At 34.1% G+C, this 21,454-nt stretch overlaps 2 protein-coding genes and 1 long non-coding RNA gene across 3 annotated transcripts; all 3 read left to right on the top strand.

The window, feature by feature from the left end:
* Positions 1–6,577: 6,577 nt before the first annotated feature.
* On the top strand, positions 6,578–12,554 carry LOC18040650 (ferric reduction oxidase 7, chloroplastic). Its single transcript, XM_006431286.2, has 11 exons — positions 6,578–7,172; positions 7,279–7,372; positions 7,485–7,682; positions 8,497–8,731; positions 9,204–9,531; positions 9,617–9,893; positions 10,161–10,367; positions 10,613–10,807; positions 11,065–11,320; positions 11,438–11,873; positions 12,122–12,554. Exons 1-11 carry the CDS (start codon positions 6,944–6,946, stop codon positions 12,289–12,291), a joined length of 2,625 nt encoding a protein of 874 aa, XP_006431349.1. The 5' UTR covers positions 6,578–6,943; the 3' UTR covers positions 12,292–12,554.
* Positions 12,555–16,121: 3,567 nt separating this feature from the next.
* Positions 16,122–19,645, top strand: LOC18040647 (endoglucanase 25). The gene is made up of 6 exons (XM_006431284.2): positions 16,122–16,763; positions 16,848–17,158; positions 17,406–17,867; positions 18,423–18,558; positions 18,643–18,815; positions 18,938–19,645. Exons 1-6 carry the CDS (start codon positions 16,385–16,387, stop codon positions 19,340–19,342), a joined length of 1,866 nt encoding a protein of 621 aa, XP_006431347.1. The 5' UTR covers positions 16,122–16,384; the 3' UTR covers positions 19,343–19,645.
* A 200-nt stretch (positions 19,646–19,845) lies between these two features.
* Positions 19,846–21,038, top strand: LOC112097773. Its single transcript, XR_002905269.1, has 3 exons — positions 19,846–20,280; positions 20,369–20,453; positions 20,743–21,038. It is a non-coding gene; the product is annotated as an uncharacterized LOC112097773 (long non-coding RNA).
* Positions 21,039–21,454: the final 416 nt, after the last annotated feature.

Genomic DNA, 21,454 nt, shown 5'->3' with positions numbered 1-21,454 from the left:
AAATTGTTAAATTATTTAGTAAAACTCATAAAAATTAGACCACTTGATTTTACAACAGTAGAAACATTAAGCAATAATATGTCAAATTTCTAGAATTTTTGAAGATATAAAACTATTTTAAACAAATTTATATTAAGAGACCACCAAACCTGTCCAAAAACTTTTAGGTTTGTACTCTGCATTTCAAAAATTCATAACTTAGTGCTAGTTCAATGCAAATTAGTCAAACAAACTTTAAATCATAGATGATTCATAATTTTATAGAAATATAAGTTTTATAAGCCATTCTAAAGCCTTTTAATAGCCTAAACTAATTTTATCATTAGCAATCACAATTCTGGAAAGCAGCTTCCAGAATTGTAGTAGCCCAACATTATACTTTTTAATAATTTTTATACTTAACGAAAAATTATGATATTAATTTTTATACTTTATTGTCATTTGAATTATATTTTGGTACCATTAGAATCTTTATTGTCGGTCCTATGCAATAGTGCAACTATTATTGGTAAAAGAACTCTCATTTACCGCAGATCTACAGCCAAATTTCGGTTTTCAAAATTTTTATTGTAAATTTATGGCAAATGAAAGTTTTTTTTTTAACCGATAATAATGGAACCATGACATAGCCCCAAAAATAAGAATTCTAATGGTACCAAATTTTAATGCAAAACACGATGTTATATAGCAGCCACCGATAGCTATCAAATTGTTACTTATGGCAGTGTATCTAAGCTCTTAATTTTATTTAATATTATATATTTTTATTTAGTTTGTATTATTTTAATTAAGAAATTCACAAAAATTAATGTGAACATTGTTATATTTAATATTATACAATTTTCCATTTACAATAAAGAAATATAATATTAAAATAAATATAGAAAAATAATTTATTTTCAAATATTATATAAAATAATTTTAGTATTATTAAATACTTGACATATATTTCATTAATTTTAAAATCTACATAACCCAAAGATTTATTTAAAATTTTATAATAAATGCAAATATATTATTAAGATAAATATAAACGTTTACCTCCGAAGATTAAAATGCCACCAACCATGCAAGCCTAAGAAAAGAATTCCCTTGTACCACCATGAAGTTACATATATTAATTGAAGGGGCTTACATGCATGGACGATATTCAACAAAGCCCCCAAAATTATAAGGCGTACGGTAGATGAGATAACATGCCATATAATATTATTTCTTGAACCAACCAAACCTGAAGTTCCCATAGCCCTAGACACACCTGTCCAATCTCAATTCCAAACACACTTATATTGTGTTTATTTTTCGAATTAGGGAATCAAAATTCGAAATTGGAACCATTGACAATATTTACTTCGCAAAATAGAGTCGGGAATCGAATCAGAATCATGGGGCCCACCACAATTTGAGAATGAGAAATGGGAGACTCATTTCTAAAGGGGAGGTGCCGAGGTCTTAGGTTTCTATCCTAAAACAAACAATCTAGGATAAATCAACTAGGTGGCAAGAATTCAAAGCCCAAAAGGTGCCGAGATCTTAGGCTCTTATCTTAGGACAAAGCTCCTAAGTTTGAAGGCTCCTATGATCCCTAGGTCTTAGTAAAAATAACCTTAAGGATAAAACGTTTCTTCCTTTAATCCGTAGACAAGTTTTCATATCCATGTGTCAATCAAAATGAGCACTAAAAGACAAATGTTGCCAAACGTCATAAGAACAATAACATTTGTTATCAAAGTAACTAGGACTCAAGTCAAATCAATTTCGCCTATAAATATGTTCCTCATTCTCACTAAAAGGTAAGAAAAAATGGATTTTAATTCTCTTGAATTATAAAAAATTATAAAAAATTGTATTTCCAATTTTTTTTATGTACTCTCTTATCTTAAAATTGAAGAAATGATTGGTGTTTGTTGAAAGTACGAAGAGTGTCTTTCTATATTTTATTTTATTTTTATCTTCAACCACAAATATCCATAACGAAAATGAAATTTGATTTTTTTTTAATTTCCATATATATAGTGGCTAAATATTAGGAATTGGGGAAATATTAGAAGAAATGCTTGGTGTTTGTTGAAAGCATTTCTTTCTACACACACACACACATATATATATGATCTTCAGCCACAAACATCCATAAGAAAAATGAAATTTAAATTTTTGTTAATTATATAATATTGTAACTTACAACAATTCAAAAGTTGTATAAATTAAGTACAGAGAAGCTTTATTGTTAAATACTCTTAAGTTATTGAATAAAACTTAAGATATTGAATTGTTGGTATGAAAGAATGAAACAGACCTCTTTCTTTGGTTTTCAAATAAAAAAGAAAATCACAAGAGCCCAAGAATTTAATCAATATCTTTTTCAGTAAGGAAATTGACATTCATGGACAGCTTTTTATCACTTGTCCAATTTCTAGAATGCATTATGCATCCCGTGGACTACTTGGCCAACTGCTATACCACATGCATTTCTTGAAATTGTGGATTCATTTCATTTACGGAGGAGTCATACCTGCGTCGCCCTCGTCGAAATCAACTCACAATTGCCAGAACAAATGCGTTGCAATATTAAATTATAACTGTTTCCATTTATGTTAAAGAAAAATCTTATTTGTAAAAATTGTGATAAAATAAATTTTTTTTTTTTACAAATAATATACACAAACGATGTGCATATTATCGTTGAAAAGATTAATAACACGATTATAAATTATTTTTGTATAAACTGATATATTAGTTATATCATAATTAATTGAATGAAAATATAAATAACAATAAATAAAATGGGTCGTACGAAATTTTCATTCATATAATTGTATCATTGTTTCATCAAATTATGTTCAATGGTCACACCCCATGTTTGAATCTTAAGAGAGACAGGGAATAAAAATCAATTTAAGAATTGTTCATCTTTATCATTTAATGGTTTATTTAAAAAATCTATTTTTCAATATGTTTAAGAAAAAGGTGGGATTATTTACACTTTAAAAATTACTCTGAACTCTATATTACTCCATACACTTATATACTAAGTTTGAAAAATTAATTTTTATTATCATTTTAATTAATTTACTCAAAAAACCAATAAAAATATTTAGCATGCTCAAAGAAATTTTTTTTAATAAATATAGCATAACTTGCAACAATGGAATTTAGTCAAGTTTTAAACATATTTTTTAAAATAATTTTATTTATTAGTTTTCATTAATTAAAGAATGTATTCCATAGTAATTTTTGCACCTATAAATTCTTTAAGATCAAGAAGTATGGACTTTCACTATCCCAATAATAATTAAAAATCAAATTGCAATCTGACACAAAAAAAGAACAAGAAGAAGAAGAAGAAGATGTTGACTGGGTTACTAGGTTTAGAGTGCTTTTATTTATTTATTTTAAATCAAAGATAAAAAAAAATATGAGCACCTTTGCGATAATTTCAGTTTATTTTACTTCTTGAAAAATGTAACTCTTACAAATATTTTGTCTTCAAAATTATTTAAAATATTGATTTGCCGCATGTTCAATGAATTATTTTTTAAGATGTTAGATATAAAAGGTTATATGTTAAACAATGAGTGTATTATATGAGTGTTTAAAGTAATTAAATTGTACTGGCTCATAAATAAATTATCCTTAATAGTAATTTATACGATGAGTAATTTTGTAGTAAATTATTTTATTAAAATAAGAGTGTTCAAAATAAATTTTAAAGTGCAAATAGCTTCACCCTAAATTTTAAAGTGCAAATACCTTCACCCTTAAGAAAAACAACAAGAAGTGATAATATACGTAACACAACACTTGACAATCCTGAAAACTGCCCATCAATTTGTGGACAATATTGCTTGTAACTCTTTCATAAAATTAAATTCAATAATAAGGGTGTAGCTATATAAAGACTTAAATTAATGCCCAGAAATTTACAAAAATACTAGAATCACATAATTATGATACATAATTTAGATCCCAATTCACGTGTCATTAATTATTAATTAATATACATATGTTGACTTTGTTTTTCGTCATTAGTATGATAATACCACCACCTACCAAATGATGACATGTTATTATACCTTATCATTTGGATTACAAATTATAAATTTTAACTATGTATGTACAACATCACTCAAAAATTTGTTTCATATATATAGTGGCAAATCAAGAAAAATAATTCACTAGGGTTAAAATGGATAATAGCAAAATTTGAAAACAAAAACTTTGAATATATAAAATATTTTCTAATACATTTATAATTGTTCTCGATGAATTTTTATATATTGAAAATGTTATGAAATAGACTCATTATTAATGTTATTAAATGTATTATTTTCTACATAAACAATTAAATTGTTATTCATCCCATCCAATTCTAAAGATGATTGTTCACAAATTTCGTTATTGAAAACTTTTGCTCTACTATTACTATGGAAACTAGTAGAATTAATCCTATTTTTGGGATCAGAAAAATATTTTGGGTGGTGGCTATCATTATTTTTAATTAGTATAGGCTTTTATAATTCTTAAAATTAAATTTAAATTTTATGGGTTTACAAATTTATAGGGGCTATTTTAATTGATTTAATGGGGGGCTAATTAGAAATCTAAAATATTTTTTTCCTTTTATTCTCATATTTTTTTAGCCCCTACTGGTCACATGTTGAATTTGCTCATATATATATATATATATATTCTCTAGAGAGGGCATCCAGTGAAGATATACATTGAAATATGAAAAAAATTAAGCTTTCAAAGCACAAATTTTAATACATTGGAAACTGTATTTTTTTGTTTATTAGTGACATTTACACTTTAACAAAGTTTAAGATGCCTCACTAGAGATTGTTTATATATTTAATAAAGTGAGAATCCTATTAATAGACAAAAACTACAAATTTTAATAAACTATAAAAAAAGATTTCAGTGTATTTTTTATTTTTTAATACATCTTCACTAGAGAACACACACACACACATGTATATGATTTGTTCCATGTAACTTAGGAAGCAGGAAGCTTATGTAAACATACAAATTTTTATGTTTGGGTACCGTGATGATACTTTTTAAAAGTTTTCGCCAGTGCTCAAGAAGCAGCCACGTAATTAATCATACACCTGTATTCTCTGATGATTTTTTTTTTTTTTTAAAGAGGGAAAAGACCTTTTAGCTAATTTATTTATTTATATACGCCAATGTAGAATTAGATGGCAATTTAATAGGACCGAAAACTACTTTGCAAGCAAGTGTGTACACAGAAATTGAGTGGACACTTCTTTCTCCTTTGTTTAAATCACATTCCTTATCAAAAAAAAAAAAAAAAAAACATTCACAGGGACCACCACCACTGAATTTTCATACGTTGTCTTTTTCTTTCCAGACCTCAATCATATCATGCTTTAGTTGTAAAAATTGGGGTCGTTCATTTTTTTCCTGATAAAGCAATCGCTTCCCTTGTAACTTGAAGTGTTTCCGTGTAGTGGGTGATAATTAATTGGCTTTTAGAAATATGAGATGGGCAACCTCCAAGGACAGTTGCCTGGCGATGATTCATCAGTTTGATTTTAGCACCCAAAAAAAAAAAATAATAATAATTTCGGTAGTTTCAGTAAACGGAACATTAGTTTGAATATCAATGTTGTTTCCTATTTATTTAACGCAACAGTAAATCTTCAATTAGCCACATAAAAAGGCCGCAAAGAGCCTCGGTCTTGTGAGGCATATAATTACTTCAACAAAATTAAGGATATAGTTCGAAATCTCCTTACTAGGGACTAAATTTTTGAACTAATCTTCCGATCTAGTGGGAAATTGGGAATCAATTCTTGTGAAGATATTTTCTTAATGGAATTGTGTCGTCTGAGTGGCTCTCATGCGTTTAAATAAATTTTTATGTTCTGGTCCCGTGTTGATTGAAATTTTTTGCCGATGCTCAGGAGTTTGGAAGCAGGCATGAGGCATGCATATAATTAGCTGACAAATGGGATCGAAAACGATATACTATTACTACATAGGACCAGACAGCAGTCGAATTCGAAAACTACGTAGCAACTGCTTGTGGCTGAAAAAATGGGTGGACGTCCTTTTTCCTTTGGCAAATCACATTCGTTAGTGCCACCACGTAACTTTCCAATGCGTTTTCTGCAGGGAACCCATCGCTGTCTCGGCTGTGCTACCGTAGGCTCTGGAAAATCTTGGAATAAGAGAGCACTCATCGTAGAGATTTCTCTCTTGGGACATCAATCATGCTTAGTTTCATCATTATTATCATCATAATTATAATAAATTGACGCACTCATTTAACCTAGGTTCTATTCTAAGAAGGGTATTCGTTGTCGCTGAAACAAGAATTTGACTTCATTAATTATGTTTAGATGCATGTTGCTTTAAGGCACAACTTAACTTTCTAATTAAAATATAATATAATATTTTACCGAGATTAAATTTGATTTATTCTCATTACCAAATTGAAAAAAAAATCTACCTATATTTTACAATTTTTTTTTTTTTTAAAAAGAAGAAAACTATTGAAACATCAAATTAATGCTCCCAACAAGCCTATCACTTCACTGTACACCCCAGTGAGAGCATTTGCTAGTAATATACCTAAAGTTCAAGTATTTTTTGTGTGTATTGTAAAAATCAATTTTATTTTTATACTCCCAACATGTATTGACTACAAAACTCCACAAACACATATTAGTTCTGGTGGGAATCAATTTCTCATCAGATTTTAAGCAACTAGTGGTATGATTTTTTTCCGAATTTTGATGTGCGCAGTGAGAAATCCATAATAATATACCTGGCTAACATAGTACGGGGTTCCACATATTTTGGACTTTTCTTATCTTCATTCGCATTTATATATCTGGCAGGCCTCAGAGGTTCAGTCATCAGTATTCACATACTGAAAAACAGCACCAAAAAGAAAAAAAAAATTTTTGTTGCCATGGACGAACACTCTGTTCATAAACCCCTTCTTAATGGAAGTGTTGACGCTGTTCACTACAAGCAGACACCTCTGTATGTGTCAGCGTTGAAATGGGTTCTCAAGATTTTAATGTGGGTGATTTTTGTTGCATGGGTTGCTCTCATTTTTCTATACCCATCGGAATTTGGCAGTGAACTGACTCAGAAATTCACTCGAGCTACCTCTGGAACTATCTTTGGGATTACAGGTTGGAAAATTCAAACCACTTTTTTTCTTTTATTTATTACTTGATAATTCATCTTATATTCATTGTTTCTGTCATCATGTTTGATAGATAATACTTGCAATTGCAGGAAGTATGTTCCTCATATTCAGTGGACCAATTGCTATTATCGCATTTCTTGCCATAGCACATCTTATTATCTCCGGGGAAGAGAATTTCGAAAGGTATGACCTTTTGTACTTACTACTGCCTGCAATTCTGTGAAATGAATCTAAGCCGATAATCATACGAGTCGTCTTGTAAGTTGTAACATGCATGAAACTTGGTGATACATAGGAAGAAGGCTCCAAAACATCCGCGTTTTCGTCTGTGGACATTCCCGGTTCTTGTTGATGGACCATTTGGGGTTGTTTCTGCTGCTGAGTTTGTTGGAATTGTGCTCTTTGTTGTGTTTATTTTCTGGGCTGTCTATACTTATACCATGAGGAATATCAGTCTCCTATCTGAATTTCGGATTCCAACTAAAGAGCAGAGGTAAGATATTTTTATGTTCCTGCTTTCTATAGCCTGTCGTTTATTTTATTATAAATTAGTTTCCCACTCTACTTCACTATAACTTAGTTTGTTGAAGTCAGCAATTTTCTTCTTTACACTTATCCTCTCCTCTGATATAATATGTTTCTAGTTTAATTTAGAATAGTTCCAGACCAATCCTCTTGTACTAGTAGTTCTTGAGATTCCCTAATTTATTTTTTAATTGAACTGCTTTGACTGGTTAGAGCATGCTATCCTTTCTTCTGAACACTTTTGGAATGACTGGGGGTCTGTGTAAATTAAATTAATATAAAATTATTTCTGGGACCAGCAGATTTTGTTTGGATTTCCGAATTTCCGTTTATCGTTCCAAATATGATCTGACTAGAATTTAAAACCTTCAAGATTCACTAATTTCATGATTGGACTGCTGTACAAGTTCATAACTTCATGTGCTGGATTTTATTTATTTAAATGCCAAGAATTTGATGCACTTTATCTGTTAGGTCTCATGTTTTCCTCCGTTAGAAACTTGTAACCTGATTTAGTTTGCTAGAAAATTTTAAAAAAATCATAACATTTTTGTTTTATTCTTCACATTTTCTTCTCCTCCTAATTTTTTTAATCCATTTATAAGCCTTCAGCATGCCTGATTGATAAAATTTTGTAGGCTTCTGTCATATATAATAAGATATAGATGAAAAACTCATATCCTTCACAGTGTTGGTGCCGGTAATTTGCAAGTTTTCTAGGTTTTATATGCAGAGGGCTATCATCAGGCTAACTTTCCGGCTTTCAATGAATTTGATTTCAGCATTTGGATGTTGGAACTGACGGGACTTCGCTTAGGTATGATTGGATTACTTTGCATGGCATTTTTATTTCTCCCAGTGGCAAGAGGTTCTGCTCTTCTCCGGCTTATAGATATCCCATTTGAGCATGCTACAAGATACCATGTATGGCTGGGACATCTTACAATGGTGCTCTTTACGCTTCACGGGCTGTTTTATATGATTGCTTGGGACATTCAAGGTCGCCTAGTGCAAGAAGTGAGTCCTCAAACTCTGGGCATTTTCTTGTATCTGTTGATATACATAATTGGATGGGTGTGGGTGTGTGAAAGTGCAAGTCCTTCATGAAACATGTATTTGTATTTCTGCTGGAAGAAGCATCAATCTACTCACATTAAAGAAGGATACTCTGATTCTCTTGACTGGCTTAAGTATCTGCTTCAGAAGCCTGATATAGATGCTCTGGCTTGTGTATTGTTTGTGAACTTCTAAAAGTTGTACTTTTATGACATCTTACAGTTATTTCTCTTCATGCGCGAAAATTTAGTAATGGCATGACATGAAATAGCAGACTAAGAAATGTTTAATCAAAATATTGAAAATACCGTCAATGTCTTTTATTTTCTGTATATACTCTCCTCTCTCTTCCTTAATTATTTAAGAAGTGGGAGTGAATCAGTTAAAGATAATAAATTAATCTTTTATTTCATGTTTTGATTGTTAACTGTAGCTGCTGGCATGGAGAAATATCGGTATTGCCAATTTTCCTGGAGTTATCAGCCTTTTAGCTGGTCTAATGATGTGGGCGACATCATTTCATCCAGTGAGAAAGCATTTTTTTCAGTTATTCTTCTACACTCATCAATTATACGTAGTCTTTGTTGTCTTCTTGGCGCTGCATGTTGGTGACTTTGTATTCAGTATAGCTGCTGGAGGAATATTTCTTTTCATACTTGATCGATTTCTGCGGTTCTGCCAATCAAGAAGGACAGTGGATGTACTTTCAGCCTCGTGCCTTCCATGTGGAACTGTGGAATTGGTCCTATCAAAACCTGCAAGTAATTATAAGATTTTGCAATTTAATTTTTTTCTTGAAATTTGTAATTACTACATAATTGACTTTGTTCAACTTTGTTAATTTAGATCTACGATACAATGCCCTGAGTTTCTTTTTCCTTCAAGTTCGAGAATTATCTTGGCTGCAGTGGCATCCTTTCAGTGTATCATCTAGTCCGCTAGAGGGAAAATATCATTCATCTGTTCTCATAAAGGTTCTTGGAGAATGGACAGAAAATTTAAGGGATTATATATTGAGCAAATCAGAGTCAGATTCACAAGTAGGGCCCCCTCCACCAGTTCCTCCTCCAGAAGGACACCCTCCACCAGTGCATCCTCCACAAGGACCTGTTAGAAATTTGATGTATGTACTCACTCCTTGGTTTGCGTGCTTGTAGATGGCAACCGATGATCCCCATTTTTACGTACTGCATTGGCCATTATCTTACTTCTGTTTCAAAATATTTTGCTAAATATAACATGGATTGGGAGTCGCTCTTTATTTTCCTAATTAATGATGTTTGCATTGAGCATACAAACAAAAGATTCTTGCCATATTGACTTTAAGATTCTTGCCATATTGACTTTAATTTTATCTAATTTCTGATTAACTGTCCTTTATTTCTGTTAGGTATGAGAACCTAATTTTAGTTGCAGGAGGCATATCAGAGGCAAATCCACATGTTGGGCCCCCTCTACCAGTTCCTCCTCCACAAGGGGCCCCTCCACCAGGTCCCCCTCTACAAGAGGAAGGACCCCCTCCACAAGGGCCGCATCCACCAGTTCCCCCTCCACAAGGGCCGCCTCCACCACTTCCCCCTCCAAAAGGAAACTTGATGTATGTATTCACTCTTTGGTTTGCATGCTTGCAGATGCCAACTGATGATCCCTATTTTTATGTATTGCATTGGCAATTCAAAATATTTTGCTAAATATATTGTGGATTGTGAGTTGCTCTATATTTTCCTAATTCATGATGTAGGTTTTGAACATAAGAAATTTTTTTTTTAAAAAAGAGATTTTTGCCTGATTGACCTTTTGTTTTATCAAATTTCTGATTAAGTGTGCTTTTTGTTCATTTAGGTATGAGAACCTTATTGTAGTGGCAGGAGGCATATCGGAGACAGAGCCACAAGTAGGGCCCCCTCCACCAGTTCCCCCTCCACAAGGGTCTCCTCCACAAAGGCCCCCTCCATCAAGGCACCCTTTACTACCTCCTACCAAGATAACAGCTTCTGTTGAGGGTCCATATGGTCATGAAGTACCATACCACTTGATGTATGTACTCACACCTTGGCTTGCATGATTGTAGATGCCAACTGGTGATCCCTTTTTTACGTACTGCATTGTGATTATTTTAATTCTAATTCAAAATGTTCAGCTAAATATAAGGTGGATTGGTAGTTGCTCTATATTTCTCTAATTCATGATGTTTGTATTGAGCAGTAAAGTTAAAAAGAAAAGATTCGTGCCAGAATTACTTTTAAGTTTCATCAAATTTCTGATTAACTAACTTTGTCCTTTTGTTCTTTTAGGTATGAGAACCTAATTTTAGTGGCTGGAGGCATTGGAATTTCGCCGTTCCTGGCTATCTTAAGTGATATTCTCCACCGTATCAACGAAGGGAAGTCTTGTCTACCAAGAAATGTTTTGATTGTTTGGGCTGTCAAAAAATCTAACGAGCTCTCTCTTCTTTCAAATTTCTACAAGGAGTCAATTTGTCCATTTTTCTCTGACAAACTAAATCTTGAGACTTTCATTTATGTCACACGAGAAACAGAACCTCCATTGGTAAGTTTATTATCTACTCTAAGTACATTGTATTTACCACTGCCTACTTGATTTTTGTTTTAACTGTTTTAATAAAATTTCTTTGATCAGTTTGTTCCATTTCATTTTTTACTGCAGGAAGAGGGTGAGCTTCACAAGACTATGAGTTCTTCTATCTACCCTGTCCCCAGTGGTTGTGCCATGTCGGTTTTGGTTGGTACAGGAAATAACGTATGGTCTGGACTGTATGTTATCTCTTCTACAGTAGGCTTTATAATTTTGGTGGCTTTGTTGAATATTTTATATGTAAACCCCTTCAACATACATTCATGGTGGTACAAAGGGCTTCTTTTCTTAGCTTGCATGGTTGGCGGTGTTTTAATCTTTGGAGGTACTGTGATTGGGTTTTGGCATCTTTGGGAAAGAAAAAGTTCTGCAAGAGAGAATTATAAGGATGATAGTATAGAGGTTGATAATGCTCAGAATGTTGGAACTATGGCACACAATGATATAAGGAAGAAGGATACCAAAAGTTCAACTAATATTCTGTATGGTTCAAGACCAGACTTCAAAGGTATGCCTCTACCTTATCTTTTTGCAGTACAACGCCTGATAAATCTATCATCTACTTAACCATTGCTGGTGGTACTAATGTTTAATTATTTTAGATGTAGATAAGTTTTGTTTTCTACAGAGTCCTGCTAGCTGGTGTTCTATTGCCTGGATTCTGCTTCTGTAGTAGACACACAAGTTTGAGATCTAAAATATTTAGTGAATTTTTGCCAGCATTTCTTGACGCTGTGTTCATCTTCTTGACTGCAGAGATTTTTGGATCCACGTCAAAGAAATGGGGCCATGTTGACGTGGGTGTCATCGTTTGTGGTCCTCCATCTCTTCAGTCAAGTGTTGCTAAAGAAATCAGGTCACACAGCTTAATGAGAGAATGTCACGATCCAATCTTCCATTTCCACAGCCATAGTTTTGATCTGTAGCCACTGCAGTCAACATCTTCTCCCTTAACCGCAATATTTTAATACCGGCGTGATATGATCCTGTCAGGGGTGGACTACTCTAGCTGCATATATGAATGTGCATATATGACAGGGATCCGTAATTCGAAGTTGTATCTATATGTTGACATGTTTCACTTCCTATGTATAATATGTAGATAAATCTTATCTAAAGTGCTGACACAGATATCTACTTCAGTTGGTAGTTGGTATATGAAATGAGATATGGCCTGGCTTTATTATAATTTTGGGTTTTAAAGGCATTGTTTGCATAAACACTGATATGAATCATGTTGGTAGTCCAAGCGCGCTTTTGTTTTTGGCATGCCTGATTGTAAGTGCATTGGTCTTTCTTGGTTTTCATCATGCGGTTTGTGCAATGGAATCTTTGGAACAGAAAGGCAGGGAATATGTAAGGTTCATATGGTGCTGAAAAAGGATTTATGCCTGGAATTTTTTACTATGGATGCGGACCAGTGCTTTTTCTCCTCCTTGTTTGAGAATGTATACTGAAGAACTACAGTGATTTATGTCGTTGAATTATCGATTATACATCTTGACTTGAGAATGAGCTATAAGCAACTGATGCCTGGTCCTAGTACTTTTAACTGGTAATAATCAAAGATACCACAAGTGATAAGTCAGGTTATCTAGTCAAATTAGATGGCTTCGTTTTTATATTTCTGCAGAAAATTTTGGCTCAATATAGACAAATGGTGGCGGGCTCAGTGGCAGGTGTAGCTAAAGAACGCAGGTAACAGTATTTAAGGAGAATAGGAAGCAAGCAGTAGCCACCCTATCTCCATTATCAGTTCAGCAGCCATATGTAGTTTTGACTTTTGATTTGCGGTAATATCCACCAAAATGTCCTCCCTCTGAGCTAAGTAGGTTCTTAGCTTTGCGGTTGCATATGCAAAGCTCAATGTCATTATATTTGTTTGTTGGTGAGTAGAGTGTAAATCAAATCCAAAATGACAATATAGCTGACAAAATGACAATTTTCTTTGTAAGCAGAAAACTACAAAACAAAAGACATTCTGTATACAGTAGATGAGACTAGCGCCGAAGTGACTCATCTCATACTCATATGAGTACAGAAAGAGGCTGGCCAGGCCCATGAACAGTGGGGTAACAGGTTCAATGGACTTTAAGACATGGTTGTTTTGTGGAGTGTAGAACAATTGTTGACAAAATAATGTATATATGATGTTGTGCATTGTGATGGAGAAGGGTATAAAAGCACGAGCACCAGATGGCAAAATCACGCATAAACCCACAAGTCTGTCTAAACCTACCCGATGCGAATAATTTTATAGATTATGGATGGGTTTGATATTTTAAACTTAAATTCATTGCGGATTGTGAGTTGATTTAGTATTAAGAAAAAATTCATCAAATACTCGTGTGAGTATCCGCCAACCCACATATTTATTTTAACCATTTATGTTTTTAATTTAATCATAGAAATTACATTAAAAAAAATTTAATCATAAGTACATATAAGTTAAAGTTCCTAATTCCTAAACCAAACTTGCCTCATTGCAGTATACACAGAGAGAGAGTCAAAATAAGCTCTCAAGTTTAACATTACAGTTATTTCATTTTAATTTGATTGATTTTGTTTGTTTACTTTAATGACTTGAACCTAATAATTGCTTTATTAAATTTAGGTTTTTATTTGTTTAATTTATTGTTAATGGTAGCTTTAAAAAATTTACTTGTTAATATTATTGACAATACTTATATATTGATTAAAAGATGAAGTAAGACATTGATATTAATGATGATAAATTGCCTGTAATAGAAATATATTGTGTTAGATTGATATATTTTGTGTATATATTTTAATGGTGAAATTTTAATTTCTTTTATACCTTGATAAAATTTAGATTTGAGTATTATATGAAGATTTTTTAAGTTATTGTTATAAATTTATAGTTTAAACTATATAATTTAAGTTTTTATATATTATTAAAAGTGTTTGTTTTAATGTTTATGATTTTAAATGAGAAAATTTATAGAAAAAATTATTACGAGTCAGTGGGTGAATTTAATAATTGTTAAAACTAGCAACAGATAATTTTTTTTTTAAAAAATAAAAAGTAACTGCAAATCGTGGATGAATTTAATAATTTAAATTTTTTATTAAATAATAATAAATCCGCAACAAATTAGACCTATTATCAGTACCCATTACCATCCATTCAGCATTGAGTATAGCAGCATAAAGCCAAAGCCTAAATACTCATTGTATGTAACACTCATACTGCCAGTGCCATTAAAGTTCGGACACACAAAATAGAATAGAATATAGAATACGGAGAAGCTAAGGAAAGGCAATAACTATTATTAGTGATGGACAGATATCTTGGAGTGTCGGCAAACGTTACGGTTGAATCTTGAAAAAGAAAAAAGGTGTGCGGTAAAACTGAAGGCATTGTCGGTGGCGCGGCAGTTGTCAAAGGCCCATAGGTTAAAAGGAAGGGAAAATCTATCGTGCCAACTAATGGATGGAAAATGATAATTTTATCACAAGGGAAAGGCAAGGGCAGGGCTTAGCCCTAGATTATGATCATAATTCACACCTACCGTTTGGTTGAAATGAGCTTTCAACGAAATCTGGACCGAATCAGCAATCAAGCAAAACATTTTTCTAGGAACACATTGCAAAACCAAACTAACACTACAGGTCACTCTACACAATAAATAAAATAAAATAAAATAAAAGGGAAATATCATTTGGATCCCTGAATTTTTACATTTTCTCAAATAAAGAAGTAAGTTACTCAATCTTTATTAAATAGGCCCTATCTTGTCCCATGACTTAGCCGAGTAATCTTTAAGAGGTAGGAGTTAAGAAATTGATTTGATTTTTGTCTGCTTCTATAATCTATACCTTTTGTTACTCTGTCTCACCATGTTTTTGTTTTTTATTATTTATTTATTTGAAGAAGAAAAAAAATATTTTAGTTTTTCTTTTTTTTTTTTGATGGCATGAGATTATTGCTCAAATTACAATTCAAATTACAACTCATATTATATGAGAGTATAACTGATATGTATAATCATATATATATATTGAGTCCTGTTGACATTAATGCTGATATGACACTGCTCAGATTTTTTAACCCTTTCAAATATTCGAGGGATGTCAAACTCTCATCCTAGGAGAAAGACTGTCTTCACTCAAGTTCTGAGTTCCAAGGAAGAACATTTTAAATTAAACCCCTACAATGCGTCTGCGGAGGCTCGAACCCCCTCCCTCACATTTGTGAGGGAATGGCTCTAGCCACTTGGGCTAAGCCCAAGTGGTTTAGTTTCTCTTTGAAGTTCAATTGAGTGATTTTTAAACAGTTTTATTTAATTGACTTTAAAAAAATTAATACATTTGATAACATCTTATTAAAAAGGAACAAATTATGTTACTGTGATATCAATTTTTTATTTTTAATTAATATAATTAAAAGTATATTCCCAAGAATCCCAACTCCAAGGGAGTGGGCATTTTTCTCAAGTTGGACCAGTTCAATTAGTTACGTTCAAAATTCTTTAACCCCAACTTGAAATTTACATTTGTCTATTTGATGTAAGCCCAACAGAGTCACGGATCTATGTGTTAGAAGTGAACAAATTATGTAATTAGTTGAGAAAAGTGAAAGTATTGGGACCCAGACGATAGATCTGAATAATGAGATGAAATATATAGAGTCACAAATTAGACGGACAGGCTGTCAATGTCGATTAGTGGACTGGTTAGTGTCATCAACAGTACCAAATTTAATTAAAAAAATAATTGACAAAAAGAATCCAATCCCGTCCCTACAATTACAATCCCACATGCGGATATAACACAACAAAGCATACATTATTGTTATGGAAAAATTCAGCAAGTAATTTGACAGCCAGATCAGAGCACCACCGTCACCACCAAATCACACCACACAACTCTACAAAACCAGACCGGAGCATTCACAGTACAAACTTTCCATCTTAATTCTTGAGAGAGAAAGAGATCTAACATATCTTTAGCTGAGGGGAGAGTGAGTGAGTGTGAGATTTGATTTGGTAACAAACAATGAGTATGTTTGGAAGAGATCCGTGGGGTGGCCCACTGGAGATCAACGCGGCGGACTCAGCCACTGACGACGATCGGAGCAGGAACCTTCAGGATTTCGACAGGGCAGCTCTGTCTCGGCCCTTGGATGAGACCCAGCAGAGCTGGCTTCTGGGTCCCACCGAAAAGAAGAAGAAGAAGTACGTAGATCTGGGTTGCATCATCGTCAGCCGTAAGATCTTCGTCTGGACTGTCGGCACTCTTCTCGTCTCCGCACTCTTAGCCGGCTTCATCACTCTTATTGTCAAAACGGTGCCGCGTCATCACCACTCTCATGCTCGCCCTGATAATTATACTCTCGCTTTGCACAAGGCCCTCATGTTCTTCAATGCCCAACGATGTACGTAGTTTCCTATCCTATCCTATCCTCATTTCCTTAAGCTTTAACGTTGTAATGAATTTCGTTCTCTGGGCTGAAATGCAGCTGGCAAATTACCCAAGCATAATAACGTTTCTTGGAGGGGAAATTCTTGTCTGAAGGATGGCAAATCGGCTTCCTCTAGTATTTCCAAGGATCTGGTTGGGGGTTTTTACGATGCTGGGGATGCCATTAAGTTTAATTTTCCTCAATCTTTTACTATTACCATGCTCAGCTGGAGTGTGATTGAGTACAGTGCTAAGTACGAAGCTGCTGGTGAGCTTAACCATGTTAAGGAAATTATCAAGTGGGGTACTGATTACTTTCTCAAGACCTTCAATCACTCTGCTGATTCCATCTCTAGGATGGTTGCTCAGGTTTTGAATCTTTTTCACGTCATTTGAATTTGATGATTGCGGTTTATGCATTTTGTTCCCAAAGATCTATGCTTTCAATGTTATTCATATGTTTGTTAATACGTCCAATATGATCTCTTTGATACCCATAAAAGAAACACAAAAACCCAGATTTCCTTGACGTCAGATTTGTGGAAGAGTGACTCGTGATTTTGTTTAGGAGTAGATCAAGTATGGAATAGCTCGTCTGATCCATTACCTTTTTTAGGTTGGTGCTGGGGATACTTCAGGTGGGAGCACCACTCCCAATGATCATTATTGCTGGATGCGCCCTGAGGACATTGATTATGATAGACCTGTTACAGAATGTAGCAGTTGTTCGGATCTCGCTGCTGAAATGGCTGCTTCTTTGGCTGCTGCCTCCATTGTTTTCAAAGACAACAAGGCCTACTCACAGAAGCTAGTCCATGGTGCCAAAACCCTCTTTCAGTTTTCAAGGCAACAGCGAGCCAGATACAGTGCTGGCAGTGCAGAAGCTGCTAAGTTCTATAATTCTACTAGTTACTGGGATGAGTTTATTTGGGGTGGAGCTTGGTTGTACTATGCAACAGGGAATTCTTCCTATCTTCAGCTTGCTACTACTCCAGGTCTTGGAAAACATGCTGGTGTTTTCTGGGGAATTCTGGACAACAGTGTTCTTAGCTGGGACAACAAGCTTGCTGGTGCTGCAGTAAGTTCATCTGTCTTCTTGCTACTTGTTATTAAATTGTTAAAGTAGCTATGTGATCTGATTATGTGGTTTCCCGTTTTGCTCACTGTGAGATTTATGGGAGCAACCTATAATTCGAAGTGGTAGGGAATACTCCTATGAATTGAGATCACTTTGATTTAATTTGAGCTTGTTTAGAAAATCCTTCTGGGATCAGGTGAAATAATGTGCTCCTAAATTATGTCTTAAAAAAAAAAAATTTCTTGTCCTCTTTTTGCCCCCTTGATTCTTGTAGGACACAAAATTCTTAATTCTACGAGTAAGTGTCCGTTAATGATGTCTTCATATACTCCTTTCTGTAGTTTCTCGTATTTAATTTAGATAATAGCTGTTGAGTTGTTTTTGAATTTATTCATTTGTTGCCTTCTTGGGAATTTAAGCATTTTAGTTTATGTATACTGACCCTGCTTGATTCACTTAACAAATTGGACTTTTGAAGTTAATTATGGATTATTTAAAGTTTTCTTGGTGCACCCTGCCTTTTGGTTGCTCATATAACCTATATTTTTGTTGTAGCTGCTTTTGAGCCGATTGAGATTGTTCTTGAGCCCCGGATATCCCTATGAAGAAATGTTGAGGACATTTCACAATCAAACCAGTATAACTATGTGCTCTTACCTTCCGACTTTTACTACTTGGAATAGAACCAGAGGTACCTATTGTTTTCTACCATGATCAATTTGCAATAATTTTTTTTTAGCGATCTCATTGGAAGTTTCTTTGGAACCTTTCACAGGAGGCTTGATCCAATTAAACCATGGAAACCCGCAGCCTCTGCAATACGTTGTCAATGCAGCCTTCTTGGCAACCTTATTTAGTGATTATCTTGATGCTGCTGATACACCTGGATGGTACTGTGGACCCAATTTCTTTTCAACTGATACCTTGCGGGAATTTGCCAAGACTCAGGTATGTGGTTGTTAGTTTTCCATAATCTTAATGGTCTAGGAGATTGGTATCATTCCGTACATTTGTTGATTATGTTCCCATATGGTTGCTCATAACTGTATTTTCTGGTTGTGTTTTGACAGATCGATTACATCCTTGGTAAAAATCCTCGGAAAATGAGTTACATTGTGGGTTTTGGTAATCATTACCCTAAACATGTCCACCATAGGGGTGCTTCTATACCGAAGAATAAGATCAGATACAATTGTAAAGGAGGATGGAAATTGAGAGACTCTTCAAAGCCAAACCCAAATACACTTGTGGGAGCCTTGGTTGCTGGTCCTGACAAGCACGATGGTTTCCGTGATGTTCGTACCAATTACAATTATACAGAACCAACTCTCGCAGGCAATGCAGGTTTAGTTGCAGCACTTGTGGCTTTGTCAGGCGAAAAGAGCAGAACCACCATTGACAAGAACACCATTTTCTCTGCGGTTCCACCAATGTTTCCAACTCCTCCACCACCTCCGGCACCCTGGAAACCATGAGACACACTATAGGAAACTCGATGTTTTTCATTTAGTATATGTTGTGTGACTAATGGTCAGATGATTTTGCTGCAGTAGTAGTTTTTGGAACATGAATCACCTTGGAGGAAAAGATTATGCAAGTATGAGCTGGAACCAGCATATCGTGGACATCAAGCATTAAAGAGTTGGTGTATCTAGGAATTTGACTTTTGTTTGTAATTTGTGATATAAATATTGTATATGTATGATACCAATCTTGTATTCTTTAAAAACATGAGAAATTTGAAATTTGAAATTGTTCGAACAATAAATTCCACATAATCTCTAACAGTCACCTTCTGGTTGGATAAATTCCCATTCTTTCTTCTTTGATATTGCTTAATTCGCTGTGTGTTTTTTTTTTTTAACAGTTACTGTTATGTTAACGTACGTGAGTGAACGAAAGTTTTTAATATTCCTTCGTTTTAAGCACTAGATCTGCATCAACTTGTTCATGAAGAGTTGCGTTGCCTGATGCAGTATATCCGCATCAACTTGTTGACGAACAGTTACGTTGACTGAGAGCAGACAGGCTGTACTTGTTGATCAAGTAATTTGTTCCAGGCACGGTCTCTGCTTAATTATATAGAACGAATGTCAAGGAGTAGAAACTCACACGAACGCACATTATTGATACACTAGGCGGAGGCAGAGCAGAGACTATTTGTCGACTGATTGAACCAGGTGAAAATGAGTGTGTACTGGGGTGATTTGCAGGATTCAAATGAAGAGAAATCTCTCCCAAATATGACGGAAACAAGAGCAGACAAAAACGCCGCTGCAAGATCCTGGTTTTGACAGTTGGACGCTCCTCGTCTCCAGATTCATGGCTGGTTTCATCACTCTTCAACACATTGATGCTTCTCCTCCTTTCAATTTGCACAAGGTGGCCCTTGGGTTTTTCAAGTCTCAACGATGTAATGTTATCCCTCAAATTCCCCCACTAATTACTTCGGTTTTTAGTTCTAAATTAACAATTTTGCTTCTGGCTGTTTGATTAACTAGAGCTGTGAAGATACCGAAGCATAATAACTTTTCACCGAATTACACGCTTGACACAAGGCCCTCATGTTCTTCAATGCCCAATGATGTAAGTAATGCCTGTGTCATCTTAGTTTTCTTATTTCTTGATGTCAAGTATTAGAATTCCTAAAAAGTGCTACTTTTACTATATTAATTATTTAGGACAGAGCTTTCTCTTTAGTTTTCTAATTAGTATTGCTTCAAAAGTCATAGTTAGCATAAGTATGGGTTTGACTTATTTCCTGGCAATTAATTTCACATTGCTATCAACCCACCTAAGAACTGCATCATTTCCTCTTTTACTTGATTTATTATTTAAAATTTAACTATGTAACCGTGAGATTGATTAATTGCAGCTGGGAAGCTACCAAAGAATAATAATGTGTTGTGGAGGGTGATTCTTGTCTGACAGATGGAAAATTTGATTCCTCTGGTATTACAAATGATCTACTCGGGGGATATTATGATGCTGGAGATGCAATTAAGTTTCATTTCCCTGCATCTTTCAACGTGACAATGTTGAGCTGGAGTGTGATAGAGTACAGGGCCAAATATGAAGCCGCTGGGGAGCTTAACCATGTTAAAGAAATTATCAAGTGGGGTACTGATTACCTTCTCAAGACCTTCAATCATTCTGCCGATTCTATTTCCAGGATCATTGCACAGGCATTAGAGCATATTTCTATGTTATTTGCTAGTGGCTAAGACATTGTATAAGGAAAGATTAATGATTTGCTTTATTTCCATGTTAATGAGTTCAATCGGTTTTGTCTTCAATTCTTATTTACTTCCTATCCCTGATCCCTTACGTGGAGACACTTTCTCAGAGAAAGTTATAATTAAGAGAATCTGATCCTACAAATTGAGGTGCGACTTATGGGCCTAAAAATAAATGAGGTTTAGGAATTGGTCTTTGAGGTTTCCTTTAGATGAGGGTTAACTTTCGCTTATGATTATCATAAGCAAGTAAATTAGATATGACTAAAAATAGGTGAGAATCAGTTCTTACATAAACCCTTGGAAAGCCACCATCATTAAAGAGCATCCCAATGTATCTCTTCCATAGAC

This window comes from Citrus clementina, unplaced genomic scaffold (genome assembly GCF_000493195.1).
Source record: "Citrus clementina cultivar Clemenules unplaced genomic scaffold, Citrus_clementina_v1.0 scaffold_5, whole genome shotgun sequence".
Taxonomy (NCBI): domain Eukaryota; kingdom Viridiplantae; phylum Streptophyta; class Magnoliopsida; order Sapindales; family Rutaceae; genus Citrus; species Citrus x clementina.
Note: the sequence above shows the minus strand (reverse complement) of the source record. Positions and strands in the feature narration are given on the sequence as shown.